Below are 12,636 nucleotides of genomic sequence, written 5' to 3'. Positions count from 1 at the left end.
CTCTACTTACGAATTTCTAAACCTTCTCCATCATTAACCTCAGGCTCTTCCCTCATTCTTCCTGCATAACAAATGGTATACAAAGATGGCCAAAACTTAGTAGTCTCAGGGCTGTAGGTAAGGGTTGTGAAAAAACCAGGATGCCTGACCAAGTACATTATCTGATGTCCATTATCTGCGATGTTTGACTTAAAGAATGCTCGAGTCACCGCTGAGATCACCAATTTATCCGAGGGACAGGGTATGCATTGCGACATGTCGTAGCTATATATATTATTATCGTAGTCACTGCCGAGATCACCGATTTATCTGAGGGACAGGGTATGCATTGTGACATGTTGTAGCTATATATATTATTATTGTACGTTTTACTTCCCTTCCTTCCACTTTTTCCCCTTGCTTTGTTACTACCACTTGCACTCCAAACTTCCTTCTCTCCCCAACTCTCTTATTTCCTTTTTTTGTGGCAGGCTTGACAAACAAAGGCTGGCAAATCTGGACCTGGAACTTTCAAAGCCACACTGGGAGCCGACCGGCGTAAGTCTTGACTGGAATCAAGGTTGTTCTCTAAGGCTTATGCTTTCTTTTTCAAAGCACGGCCTTCTCCTGGGTGTCTAAATCCTCCGATGTCCAGACTCTCTCCGACAGTTTAGTCAAGCATGCAGCTATGGAAATGCAGGAAAGAATGGGCGAAACAGATAGTGAAGTGGATGAGCTGGAGTCAGGTCCTGAAATGGATAATGGGAATGAGCCTGGTGAATGGGGACCAGTTGGTGCCACAGAACTTGCGTGGACGTTGCAGTCGTTGGGCTTGGCGCAGGTTTCTTATTTCCTGACACTATCATACTATACATAACTCATGAATAATATCCGGTTTCTTTTGATTTATTGCCTGGGGCAAGCTGCCTGATGAATGCACATTAAATACAGATACACAATACTATCATATTGGTTCAGGAGATCAGTAGTCTATCTAGTCTACATAATAGCTATAGCCCCTGGTTATGGCCAGCTATAGCGTGCTATGTACCATTGTGTGAGTACTGTACAGTGTTACATAACTTATGCTGTGGGCTAATTAACGCTATATAAAGGGGCCACTTTCTAATCTGCTATGCACGCTAGATAGTCTACATACAACATGAACAGGTTTGCTGATGAAGAAAAAGAATTATAAAGGTGATAAAAAGCAATTACAATATAATTCAATTTGAGTATACAACTAGCTACACATAAGATTGGATGAGAGGAATTATACAGAGAACTTGAATGATGTGAAGTTGGTAAGACATGGTGTTCAAATTCTTCTTGCAGATGTTATAAATTATTCATACAGTAAAGTACATATTGTTCAATTGCTAGATAAAAAACTAAACATTTGATGGTTTGTAAATTTGTTAACATAATATGACTCAAATGCATCAAGAGAGTCTGAATGATGAAAAATTTCTGGAAGAGTATCCATACCAAAACAAGGGAGAAGGTGTGCGGAGTGGGCAATTGATTCTAGATGAATAATGGCCAAGGTGGGTCTGCCATCTCTTTGTACTTCCTGTTCAACAACCCACATCCCAGTGTCTTCATCAGGCTTGTCATCAGGCTGAAGGTACCAGTTGAACAATGCACATGGATAATACTTGTTATTATGGGTGAAAGAGAAGAGGAGCACATGAGCAACAGCAAGGCCCAGAATACCTGGGAGTGAGCTGTCCACCTGTACAAACACTGTATCTCTGCGAGGGTGTCTGTCATGCCAGTGTGGGTTTGAGCGGATGTGTTCTCTGTACATTCCATTGCTCCCACATTCATCACTTGGTGCATAGCAAGTAATGACGGCAGAGTGAAACACAGTGACCTTCTGTAACATACTGTACAAATTTCCTAATATTCACCATTGATCCGTTCACATTTACATCTATGGCAACAATGGTAATAATGTCCGTGTTACTAGAATTCCCGCATTCCTGAAATATCTGGCCTAACCTGATTTAGCTGGCTAACCCAGACACACTACATAACTCGTGTACGCCATCCCTCATTTATTCTGTGGCTATTTCCCGAGAACCCCCTTGAATATTCTCTCCCTTTCCCCAACATTCCTTTTTGTTCCATTTCTTGATGACTAAGTACCTAAATAGTAGTATAAAAACCTCTTCACATGTACTAGACTCCTTAGCCTTACTATTGCCTTAACTGTCGTATTTCTCTTATTTCTCTAACAATCTATCTCTTTCTTGTGAATCTAACTGCCTACTGAGAGTTCTTCTATCAACTGAGAGTCTATACAGACTTATCTTGTCAGAATCCTCTGAGTCCCTATTAGTTCACACTATTAGTCCACCCTTTGAGTACTAAGTTGACTAAGTGCCTAGCAGTTCTTGCTGTCGGACACGTTTCAGAGCCCTCATAGTGACTTGTCATAGCGAGAGTATACGATATGTTACACCTTCTGGCTGAATATAGGACATTGTTCAATATCTAGGCTATCCCCAAAAATATCAGAGTGTGAAAAGAGACATACCTTGGGCACCAACCCTGAACAACACAGGAGAGGTATGTTTACTCAGAATAGTCAGCAATATAGGGACCTAGTTGAAATATGACTCGACGGTAGTGGCCATCAGGACATTTCAGAAGGATTGGGGTGGTCATATATGGTTTTAGCACCTTTAGTGCTGTGAACAAACTGTGGTGATAGAGACGTCAACAGAAAGTATGAAATAATTGTGACTTTCTATCATTTTGATTTGCTGTAGTATGAGTCATCAGAATTATCGTAACTGGCAAGATAATATGCTCACTTCGGGGAATAGCAAAGAACATAAAAGGAAGAACGCTATTGCCATGTGCTCTTCTTGCAATATTTGTTAGATTTCCAGGCGAGATATAGGCAGGATGATATTCTTGATGTCCCGTACCAACAGAGACTGTTGTTTTGTCACTTCCTAGAACAAGAGGAACCAGCATTGCCCCATTTGTGCTGCGAGATAGGTCTGGGTCTTTAGAAATTTCATCCTAAGACAAATTGATAAGTATATCAACAAACAAACAAATAAAATACAACTTACGGCAATATCCCATACCCAATCCCCAGAGAGCAGATTGGAATAAACTCTCTCATTGCGAGTATTCCACTCCCAATAAGGAGTGTAATTGAACTGGCCACTAAACACTTCCGTTTTAAGTTGTTCCGTAAGAATGTTCAATGTATCACGGATACAGAACTCATAAACTTCTGTCATCCAAAGGGGTGGATCATCTGGCAGCTCACCAGTATACTTAATATGATATGTCAACCATGGAGTATTTCCTTCTTGAATAGAGTCAATTGCTGTATAGAGTGCTTGTGCGTCCTTGAATGGAGTATTACTACCCCCAACTTCAAGAAGCTGTGCTGCTAGAATATCCAAAGACTTGTTGATTTTCCCCTTCGAGGCTTTGAGTTCAACATAAAAAAAATGTGACCAATTGTAAGTAGAATGGTTTTTGAATGGGCTCCAGGCTTCTGCAAGATGGATAGGAGGTTCGGTAATTGACTTGGGGGGCTTATTTTCAGGTACAGGAATGCCATGTGCATTGTATGGATTGGCTAAAATAGGAGAAGTAAGCTATATTAGTTGACAAATCAGTGATATTGAAGAAATGCACCATGAAAGTGTGGGTGTGTTTTGAACTGATGTTGACTTTCCCCAGTGTTCTGTGGTCCAAAGGAAATGGCAGGGTGTTTGATATTTTTATGGCGGGTGAGACCACCAGGTGATCGAAAGACCTGGTTGCAAGTAGCGCAACAAAAGTCAGACATTTGGGTTCAGTTTGGTGAATATGGATGGGGTATGAGGGAGTTCTTCGCTATCTGAATTTATATGAGGATAAGATGTTATGTGAAAACATGTTGTGGAACACATGTGGTTGTGTGTGTGACTGCTGGTGCTGGCAGTGACAAATAATTAGCAAACCGGCAAATTTGCGGCAATTCAATCCAACACACACCTGCATCCCTCCCACACATTTCACACGTCCCACACACATCCCACATTGCTCTCTTTCTATGCCCCCTCACTCCAAGAAAAAACCTGTCAATTTGCCGGTCAGTGATGACAAAAATTCACAAACCTTGAACACACACTCACGTTCGCAATCAAAATGTTCTGCTGCCGCTGCCACCAGCGCTCAACCAGTTTCTCCCACTACTGAACAGTCCGAAGATGGAGATCCAGAGGCAGCATCCAGTAGCAAAAACAAGCATGGTATGACCACAGTCTTTTTTCACAAGGCTGGGTATTAAATCAGCCAAAACAGGTAAAAGAAGGACCCTACCTTGTGCAAACAAGAATCTAGACCCAGCATGACCGGATCGCCCCCATCCCAGGTGGTCTTCTGAGGAAGTCCAGGTCGAAAAACGCGTGCAACTACAGAAGAAGCTTGTGAGAATGCAGGAGATACATGCGAAGGAAGTGGAGTTGGAGAAGCTGAAGTCGATGCTGCGTGAACAGCAGACCATACAGGATTTGAAAGTGAGAACAAGGGCATATGACTTACTGAATGTACCCAAAGAGACAGAGAATGAGGTGTATGGTGGCAGTGAACAACCTGTGGGAGAACGAGACGAGCACAACTTGTTTTCAGACTCCCATGAGTACATTGACATTGATGGGTGAGAGACTCTGATGATAGCAGTGAGGTTGAGATAAAGCCGGTTAGTCATTTTACATTCAAGTTTGAAAATCATCAACTCACCTTTGTCTTGTTCATTCAGAAAGCGAAGCAGATGAGACCGGCGGGACCAGCGAAGAGTACCAAGAGTACCAGTGGGGGTGAAAAGGGAAAGAAGATGGCTGCACATGATAGGAAGGTGTGCCAACCAAGGTAGGTTTACATCTGCCGTCAACGTCATCAGTACTGACATTGGTCTGTTACAGCGGCAGGACAGACCTTTCCAAGTGATTTCGAGTGCAACTTGTACGAGAAGAGAGGCGAGGTGGTGGACTTGTTGATAGTGATATTGAGGACATCCCTCCAGGTGAAGGAGAGTGGGAGATGGGTGCAAATGAAGACAACATGGTACGTGTTGAACGTATCTCAGTTCGTTTTTTTGTTGATCCTTTTATACAGCTTGGTTTCGTCACGATGCCACCTGTCAACTCACAGCCAGGCTCACAGAATTCATCAACCGTGCCATCTTGCCAACCCTCTCGTCAGCCATCTCGTCAACCTTCAGTTGAATTCAATCCTCTCCCGAAGAAAGGACCTCAACAGCTGCCTTGTTCTGGATCTTGGTCAGCCTCACATACAGGTACACCTGCTGGGTCTCGAGCCCATTCACCAAATCCTGCTCCATCTCAGCCTCAAGAACCCAGAAAGAGAGCCGGCCAGAGGGCTGGAACAACTGCCAAGGACTATTCAGATTTTGTGAAGAGTAATTGGTCCAGTCTTGTCCTCCTGACGGCGAAGCATGCAATGTTTGCTTCTGATCAACCTATATCAAATTTCTGTCGAGATGACATCCTCCTCAATACCATTCAGGAGGTCATCATGAAGACTTGCCCAGAAACCAATTTTTCTATTCAGGAGCTAGAATCAAGGCTCACACAAGCCACACCTGTTCCTGGGGACGTATCCTCACTTTCTTCTTTGCATGATGAACGAATTCTGGCCGTTGGAGTTGGGAAAACGGTTTGGTTCTGGCAGGTTGCAGGCAAGCAAATACTAGACTATACAGTTGTTGTGGCCTAACCTCCCTTATTTTTACAAGATATAGACCACGATTGGATCTTACTCGGCCAGCTACCTCAACCTCCCAATGTCGATGGAGAGTCGATAAGCCACTTCCAAGTCACTTCAGTGTTCACACTGAACTGTTTGACCATTTTGGTATCATACGCCAATTCTGCTATCTTGTGTGTTATGCGTCATCCCAGGATACTTGTTCGTATTCTCATTACTTCACCTTACCAAAATCTGGAAATTTTCATTCGACTCTGTCGTATCTGAGATCGCCACAAAGGGTTTGAGAACCGCCAGTAAAGTGTTCGTGCAGCTCTTATCACCATCTGCAATGGTCTGATCTATGCTCGCTGCAAAAATTTAGCATGGAAGTATGTGGAAGATCTCGCCAGTTTCCCGTAGCTGAAAACTGCAAATTCCTCCTTTATAACATCAATAGCTCACTCGTCTCTAGGAAGTTCACATGCGGTGTAGAGGCTGCATGGGAAGCATGCTTTGTCACACAGTCCCCTGACTTCATCATTGGGTGTTCAAAGTCGCAGCTATTCCAATGGGCAAACGGCCAACAGAGTAGTATCAGTTCATGACAAGGTTGGTATCTGCTCAAGGGCTCCCTGTATAGTACATACTAATTTGAATGCTGCTGCAGAGTCTATTATCTTGATCGTGGTGAGATAGTCCTGCAATGAATTACAGATCCATTGGTTAATACTTTGACAAAGTCAATCTACGAAAACAACTCAGATGTGGCACGGATCGCAATGCTTGTAGACAATACTTCCTATCCTCACATGGTTTTATGGCATACAATTGGCAACATGCCTTTCAAGACAGGATCTGTCGGTGCGTGTGCACCATACACCCACATTTCACTTTCCATCACTAAACAATCTCACAGCAAGGATGTGTTTATCATGGTGCATGATGATTTTGGTGTTAATGATAGGTATTTGGTTTCAGTGTCTTAGTGAGGGGAAAGGAAATATGCCGTTATTGGAATGGGTTGATTCATTTTACACCAAGAGATTTACATGAAAGGTAGTACACATGCTTGCATTCATTGTTGCACCAGAGGCTAGAGCTTAACGAACCCTGTAGAGCTGAGCTTCTAAAGTAATCATCTCCCTGTCCAGGTCCATGATATCTGACTCGAGGTCATTGACCCTCTTCTCCAATTCCTTATTTTTCTCTTGCAATTCCCCATTTTTCTCTCACAATCCTTTGATGTGGTGTTTTGCTAGGTCAAGCATCATTTCTTGCTGTTTGTAATGGGATAGCTTGGTGACCAAAGTCAGTCGACATGTGAAATTTAGAGACATGAAACTCACCTGTAATAATGAATCAACCCATCACCTGAGCCACTCGCCTTCCTCAAGAAAACTTTCAAGTTTTCGACTGGCAAAACAAATTCGCAGTCGGAGAACAGCCCTGGGTTTCTGACAGACTCTGTGTGCGACATGGATGATAGTAGTGGTATTGGTTATTTAGTGGCTGAGGAGAGTGGCACAATGGAATGATGATTCAAAGTAGGATGTCAAGGGTCTAAGAGTCTGCAGAATATTTAAATGGATCGCATCATGTGATCGTGCCACCGTGCTCTTCAGTCTCTTTCATCCATCCTCCAACATGATGGTGTCTGTTCACGAGCTCGACGATATTTTGAATGCATAGGCAGAAGATCAGGGAGAGTGTTATGACACCTTCATGACTCTGAAGGACCAAATAGCAGAGGAAGCGCTGTCAGAAGGATTAGTGGCACTTAAAGCGGAATCGGTGTGTTTTCCCTTCTCTTTTCTCATCAAAGTTACGCTACGACTCCACACTTATGATTGATGTCATATAGGAAGAGATCAAACAACGTCTTCTTGAATGTGAAGCATACATTTCTGAGGATATCAGCTCAATTTCGGATCCAATTGAAGCCACCTCCAAGTCACCATACATTGTAATCAACGCAAAAAACTGCGGTTTTATAGTGAGGGCGATGCTGCATGGAAAGGAAATTGGATCACGTTTAACCTCCAACGTAGAGTTTTTGCAGGAAAAGGTGTGTGATGGTTCCTTTCGTGATTTTAATTTGAGGAAGGTCGACGACTTGTACAGGTTTCTAGTGACCCTGAAATACTCATTGGGATTCTCAGTGAGCTCGAGAAACACACGAATAATCATCCTTGGTCTGGTGGTAAACCAAGCTACCCTAACATTGATCAGTGGTCTCAACTGCAGGAAGGTATTTTCTCCATGCAGCAACGCTGTCCATAGGTGTCAAAGTCACTGGACACACATCTGGAGAGGTCATATACTGGTCCAGTCCCCATCAAAGAAGTTGCAGCTAAGATCCTGGGTCCACTTTTAACTGCGTGAGGTCATAGTACTTGCTGCAAGACTGTACAGCAAATTAACAGAGAGAAGGTACTACTAGTGACTAGTGACGCTTGTCCATTATGAGTAGCTGACACTGGACCATAGCAAAACAGTCAGGACAACATCAATGATGAACTCACACAACGCCAACATCTTCCATCAGTACAAGCAGATACCGACACCACCAATGAGAAGGTATTTCACCATGATTAGTGCTACCATTAGGTGCTGTTCGAATTTTTAACTGCCAATGCTGATATGATCATAACGTCTGTGTAGGAATACTCGTCAGAATCTCAGGCTACACCGACGCTACCTGATATACAAGTCGATAATGGATTCAATCATGCTGACATGACTAATAAGACAGTAGTACATTTCATTGACCTTGGCACTATGTGAATTGACATTGGTGATCACTTATGTAGGAATACTCTTCCAACTCGTCATGCCGTGCCCGGAGCCCAGTTCTAATCAACACTACACCAACACTACTTGAAATGAGCGGCATTTTGGATATATTCAAGTCTGATGGATGCAAAAATTTTGAGGAGACTGAATCTTATTTGTCAGCTATATACGAGTTACGAAGTGAGATAGCTGCTATGAACGTACATTTGAAATCCTGTACCATGATGATTTCTTTTTTATAATAGACCCTGTAGGAACAATTGAAGGATAACATTGAGAATTTGGCTGACAGATTTCTGTCAGAGATACAGTCTCTCAAAAGTCTTATCACTCACAAGAGTACCCAGGAGACAGCTTCTGTTCCAGTGATTGACCACATGTTACAGGTGTCCCAGAAATTAGATTTGGGAATGCAAACAGCTTTCCATCTGAAAGTACTCCGATCGGGATGAGGCCTTGGAAGGAGAATGTTGGAATCACGTTTCCTTGCTCATCAATTAGGTATTCCTGCAAAGACAACAGTTTGTGTACTTGTTTACTGATGATTTTTTAGATGAAGTTCATTACACTGGACTTGCTGAACAGAATGTTGGAGGCCCTATAGATGTGTCAAATTCATGGCAGCAACAGGCATATCTGCAAACTGAAAAGAGAATTCATGACATACACAAAGCTCTTGCTCAACTATTCACTGCAGTAAGCCAGTCATCTTCTCAGGCAATGTAGATTGTCTCTATGCTAACTCATGGTTTCAGGTGAACACTGATATCAAGGTTTGTGTAATTTGCATCTGAACTTAACATGCATACCCAGAATTCTCACAGCTATATTCTACAGAATAGAATGATGGAGGATGTCAATCACACTCCTTCTATAGAGTTGGACCCAGTTTTGGTGAGTCCCCCCCCATATTACAGGAGAAAGCTGAAACTTGAACTGATAAGCCTCAGCATACTGAAGAATGTAAAGGCATTCCAATTCCAAAACACCAAACTGAGGGTTACGAAGGGATTCCAATCTCAGGTTACCAATCTTTGGTATGTGTTATTATTATTTGTTTTTGGAGGACATCATAGAAGACTTGATATGACCAGGCTGATGAATTAACATCATCCAAGTGCTTCTTGATTGAAGATCCACAAGTTCTTAAGAAGGCCTCACCAGTTGATTTATGCAATGAAATGGTGAGTTTAGAGTAAAATTGTTGTTATATCAAGGTTAACAATATCCTAGTCACTAAACTCAAATAAACAGAGCTATTTGTTGCTCAAGATTCCCTACATTTTGCTCATGGCTTTGAGTGGGTTAATTTTGGTGGTTGTGATATGGAGGCTAAGCATTGAGGAAAATGAGGAGATTTACATCAGCAACTTACACAATTTGCTGGTGAACTTTCCTGGCTTTTCTGGGCTTTTTGGCTGGTTCGACCAGTCCACCCCCTCGCAAGTTCACCAGCTCCTTCACATATCGCAACCACACGCCAGCCAATGAGGTCAAAATAGCTGGCATATGTTCCATAACATGATAGCTGCCCTTGGAAAGCCTCCAACAGTGGAGGTTTTTGTGAGAAGTTGAGGTGACTGGAAAATTTTGGCAGGTGGACCCGAGCAAAACTGAGCTTGCCAGAAATCAGACATAGCTGGTGACTGGTCGACTTGTTGGCTTGTGCAAGTCCAAAAAGTCGTCAAAAAGTTCTCACCAGTAAATTGTCAAGATGCTGATGTACTGGAGAGTGTCCTTGGATGAATTTGATGATATGATTGACAGATTGGAATATTACAGAAAGGAGGAGAGGTTTTATGACCTTTAGTGAATAATCTTGGTTATTAGGAATAGGCATGGCAGTAGAATTTTAGTGCTACTCATTTGGAGTTCTCTTACTGCTATCAGGTTTTCTGGTGTAAGTGTTGTTGATGTTATTCTGTGTGTTTCCACAATAGCATCAATGGTGGGAATGATTGAATTTGGTAGGGATGCGATGATGGCATTTTTGAATTGCATATCTGTGATTGTTGCATATCGTTCATTTAGCTGATCACGTATTATGATCATAGCATCAAGATGTTCATTGATCTTGGCTGGGTTATGGCAGATAAGACTGTGTAAACGTCTTTCGAGTTGTGCTTCTGTATGGGCATTTTTGGTTTCATAGTCTTTTACTAGACCTAACCAAAGACCAGTTGTGGTTTCCATGGCATGATATCGTCGAAAAATGGCATCAGGAAGTTTTCCTATCATGGCATTTAAGAGAGTTGCATCTTTGTCTTTATCATCATCATTTGGTGCCAGGAGTAGGAGGTGTTCCATTTTGATGGATTTAGCAGCGTGTTCCACATGCTTGCTCCATGATGTCCAATTACTGCCATCAGATTTCAATTCTGTGACTTTGTCAAATGCTTTGTTGACAGACATTTTGTCTTTGTCTTCTGTATCAGAATCTTCTTTGTATATCTCCTCTTCTGAGTCTTCAGAATCATGTTCTGGTTCTTTCTGTAGGCTGCTGTACAGGTGGTATTTGTACAGGAGGTGGAGATTGTTGTACTGGTGTTTGAGGATTTGAAGTAGAGGATTGTACACCGTGTGTTTCCTCTATTATGGAACATTGTTCTGTATGTGGAAAGACTCCCCAAGAGGGTATTGCTACTGTTCGAGCAACTGGTAACGATTTAGACAATAATTTTGTCTGCAGTCTTCCCAGATATTATTGGAAAAATAACAGTCTCATTTTTCTGTATCATTGTATATGTGCTCTTTGTTTGCACAAGGTTTGTTCCCAGCAGGTGGTTGTACTGTGGATACTGGTGGTGTAACTGTTTGAACTTTTGGTGCCATACAATGGTGAAGAGGATGTTTTAAAGGATAAGGTTAAAAGGCAGGGCCCATAACCTGTGAGAAGAATAAAGAGATATTCTTGAGAGTGACTACAGCAGGTAGTCTTAGCAGCTAAGAGGTTTCCACTACAGGTGGAAAGATGACCAGAGGCTTCACTATAGGTGAAGGGAGTAGAACTGATAATGTAGGTAAATATAGATAAGACCATATGGTCTGTACTGCTGCAGATTGCTGTGCACGACTGTGGTCAACTGTGGAATGATAGTAGTAAGAGGTGTTAACAATCATAAAGTAGAGTTAGAAGAGAAGATGTAATAAATATTCCAACAGTTAGCCTCCACTTCCTTGAACTTGATGTGGGTGGTAGCAGGGGGGGGGGGTTGTCATGAACCAAAACACTTATGCCAGCTGAACCCTGCCAACCAACATAGTACTGGCCCCCCTTCAATTTTTCTAAGTCTTAATCTTATCAATAGATCCTTGTTATCAACTATCCCTATTCAATTCTCAGTAAATCCAACTGGCAAGTCATCTCTGCACAGGTCTGCACAGGTTTGCACAGTCATTTTGACTCATCTCTTATCTCTAGTCATAGCATAGCTGTACTCATGTATTAATTGACTCATTAATGACTCATTAGATAGATAACAGAATAGTATATAAGGCCTGAGGTTTGCAAGCAAACCTCAGCCTTGATATTTGTAACCCTTGTAGTCTTTTGTTCCTTTTGTCTCTTTTGTCTCTTCTGTTTCTCTCTCTGTTTGTTTGCTTCTTTCTCTTATTTTTCTAGTATCTACTCAATATATTCTGTTTCCTCTCTCTCAAACCAAGCTCTGTCTGAATTCTACTGCTCAAATAGCACCTCTAAGCCTTCTGAAACCATTCAACAAACCCTTGGATAAGTATTTCCAATCCCAAATCACACTCTAGTCTGTAAATCTGTAGTGAACCTCTAGTAGTATTCATTGTGCATCCCTAATCCCCCTGACTTGTGTCAACTTGATGATTCTCTGAGTAAGTCTTGAAACCTCACCTGTTGAGTGCATCAGAAGAGTTTTCAATTCCTGACAGGGGTGCAGGGGCTTCAGCTTCTATGCAATGGTGTTTCTTTGGACCTCCAAAGAGAATAAGTCAATAAATACTTAGCAAAGATAGCTGAAGTTACTCATGGTTGTCTGTCACTGATGGAGTTGAAACTTGTAGTACTGTCGATGATGAAGAGGCCTGCACATTGACTTCTGATACAGGTGTTTCCTCTTCGTAGAGATGAGCCATTGTGGCTTTTTGAAGCTGCAGCGACATCTT

At 42.1% G+C, this 12,636-nt stretch overlaps 4 protein-coding genes across 4 annotated transcripts; 3 read left to right on the top strand and 1 right to left on the bottom strand.

The window, feature by feature from the left end:
- Positions 1-2,703: 2,703 nt before the first annotated feature.
- Positions 2,704-3,802, bottom strand: E1B28_006798 (uncharacterized protein; the record flags this gene model as incomplete). The annotated part of the gene is made up of 4 exons (XM_043151498.1): positions 2,704-2,750; positions 2,802-3,015; positions 3,069-3,589; positions 3,649-3,802. 4 exons carry the CDS (start codon positions 3,800-3,802, stop codon positions 2,704-2,706), a joined length of 936 nt encoding a protein of 311 aa, XP_043012594.1.
- Positions 3,803-4,768: 966 nt separating this feature from the next.
- On the top strand, positions 4,769-5,733 carry E1B28_006797 (uncharacterized protein; the record flags this gene model as incomplete). Its single annotated transcript, XM_043151497.1, has 4 exons — positions 4,769-4,852; positions 4,920-4,959; positions 5,021-5,061; positions 5,113-5,733. 4 exons carry the CDS (start codon positions 4,769-4,771, stop codon positions 5,731-5,733), a joined length of 786 nt encoding a protein of 261 aa, XP_043012593.1.
- Positions 5,734-7,428: 1,695 nt separating this feature from the next.
- Positions 7,429-7,986, top strand: E1B28_006796 (uncharacterized protein; the record flags this gene model as incomplete). The annotated part of the gene is made up of 3 exons (XM_043151496.1): positions 7,429-7,497; positions 7,568-7,771; positions 7,828-7,986. The coding sequence occupies 3 exons, from the start codon at positions 7,429-7,431 to the stop codon at positions 7,984-7,986; spliced, it is 432 nt and encodes a 143-aa protein (XP_043012592.1).
- A 980-nt stretch (positions 7,987-8,966) lies between these two features.
- On the top strand, positions 8,967-9,990 carry E1B28_006795 (uncharacterized protein; the record flags this gene model as incomplete). The annotated part of the gene is made up of 7 exons (XM_043151495.1): positions 8,967-9,000; positions 9,053-9,195; positions 9,255-9,272; positions 9,337-9,393; positions 9,450-9,536; positions 9,594-9,683; positions 9,733-9,990. The coding sequence occupies 7 exons, from the start codon at positions 8,967-8,969 to the stop codon at positions 9,988-9,990; spliced, it is 687 nt and encodes a 228-aa protein (XP_043012591.1).
- Between the last annotated feature and the right edge of the window lie 2,646 nt (positions 9,991-12,636).

The sequence above is a fragment of the Marasmius oreades genome, chromosome 3, assembly GCF_018924745.1.
Source record: "Marasmius oreades isolate 03SP1 chromosome 3, whole genome shotgun sequence".
NCBI classification, from domain to species: Eukaryota; Fungi; Basidiomycota; class Agaricomycetes; order Agaricales; family Marasmiaceae; genus Marasmius; species Marasmius oreades.
Note: the sequence above shows the minus strand (reverse complement) of the source record. Positions and strands in the feature narration are given on the sequence as shown.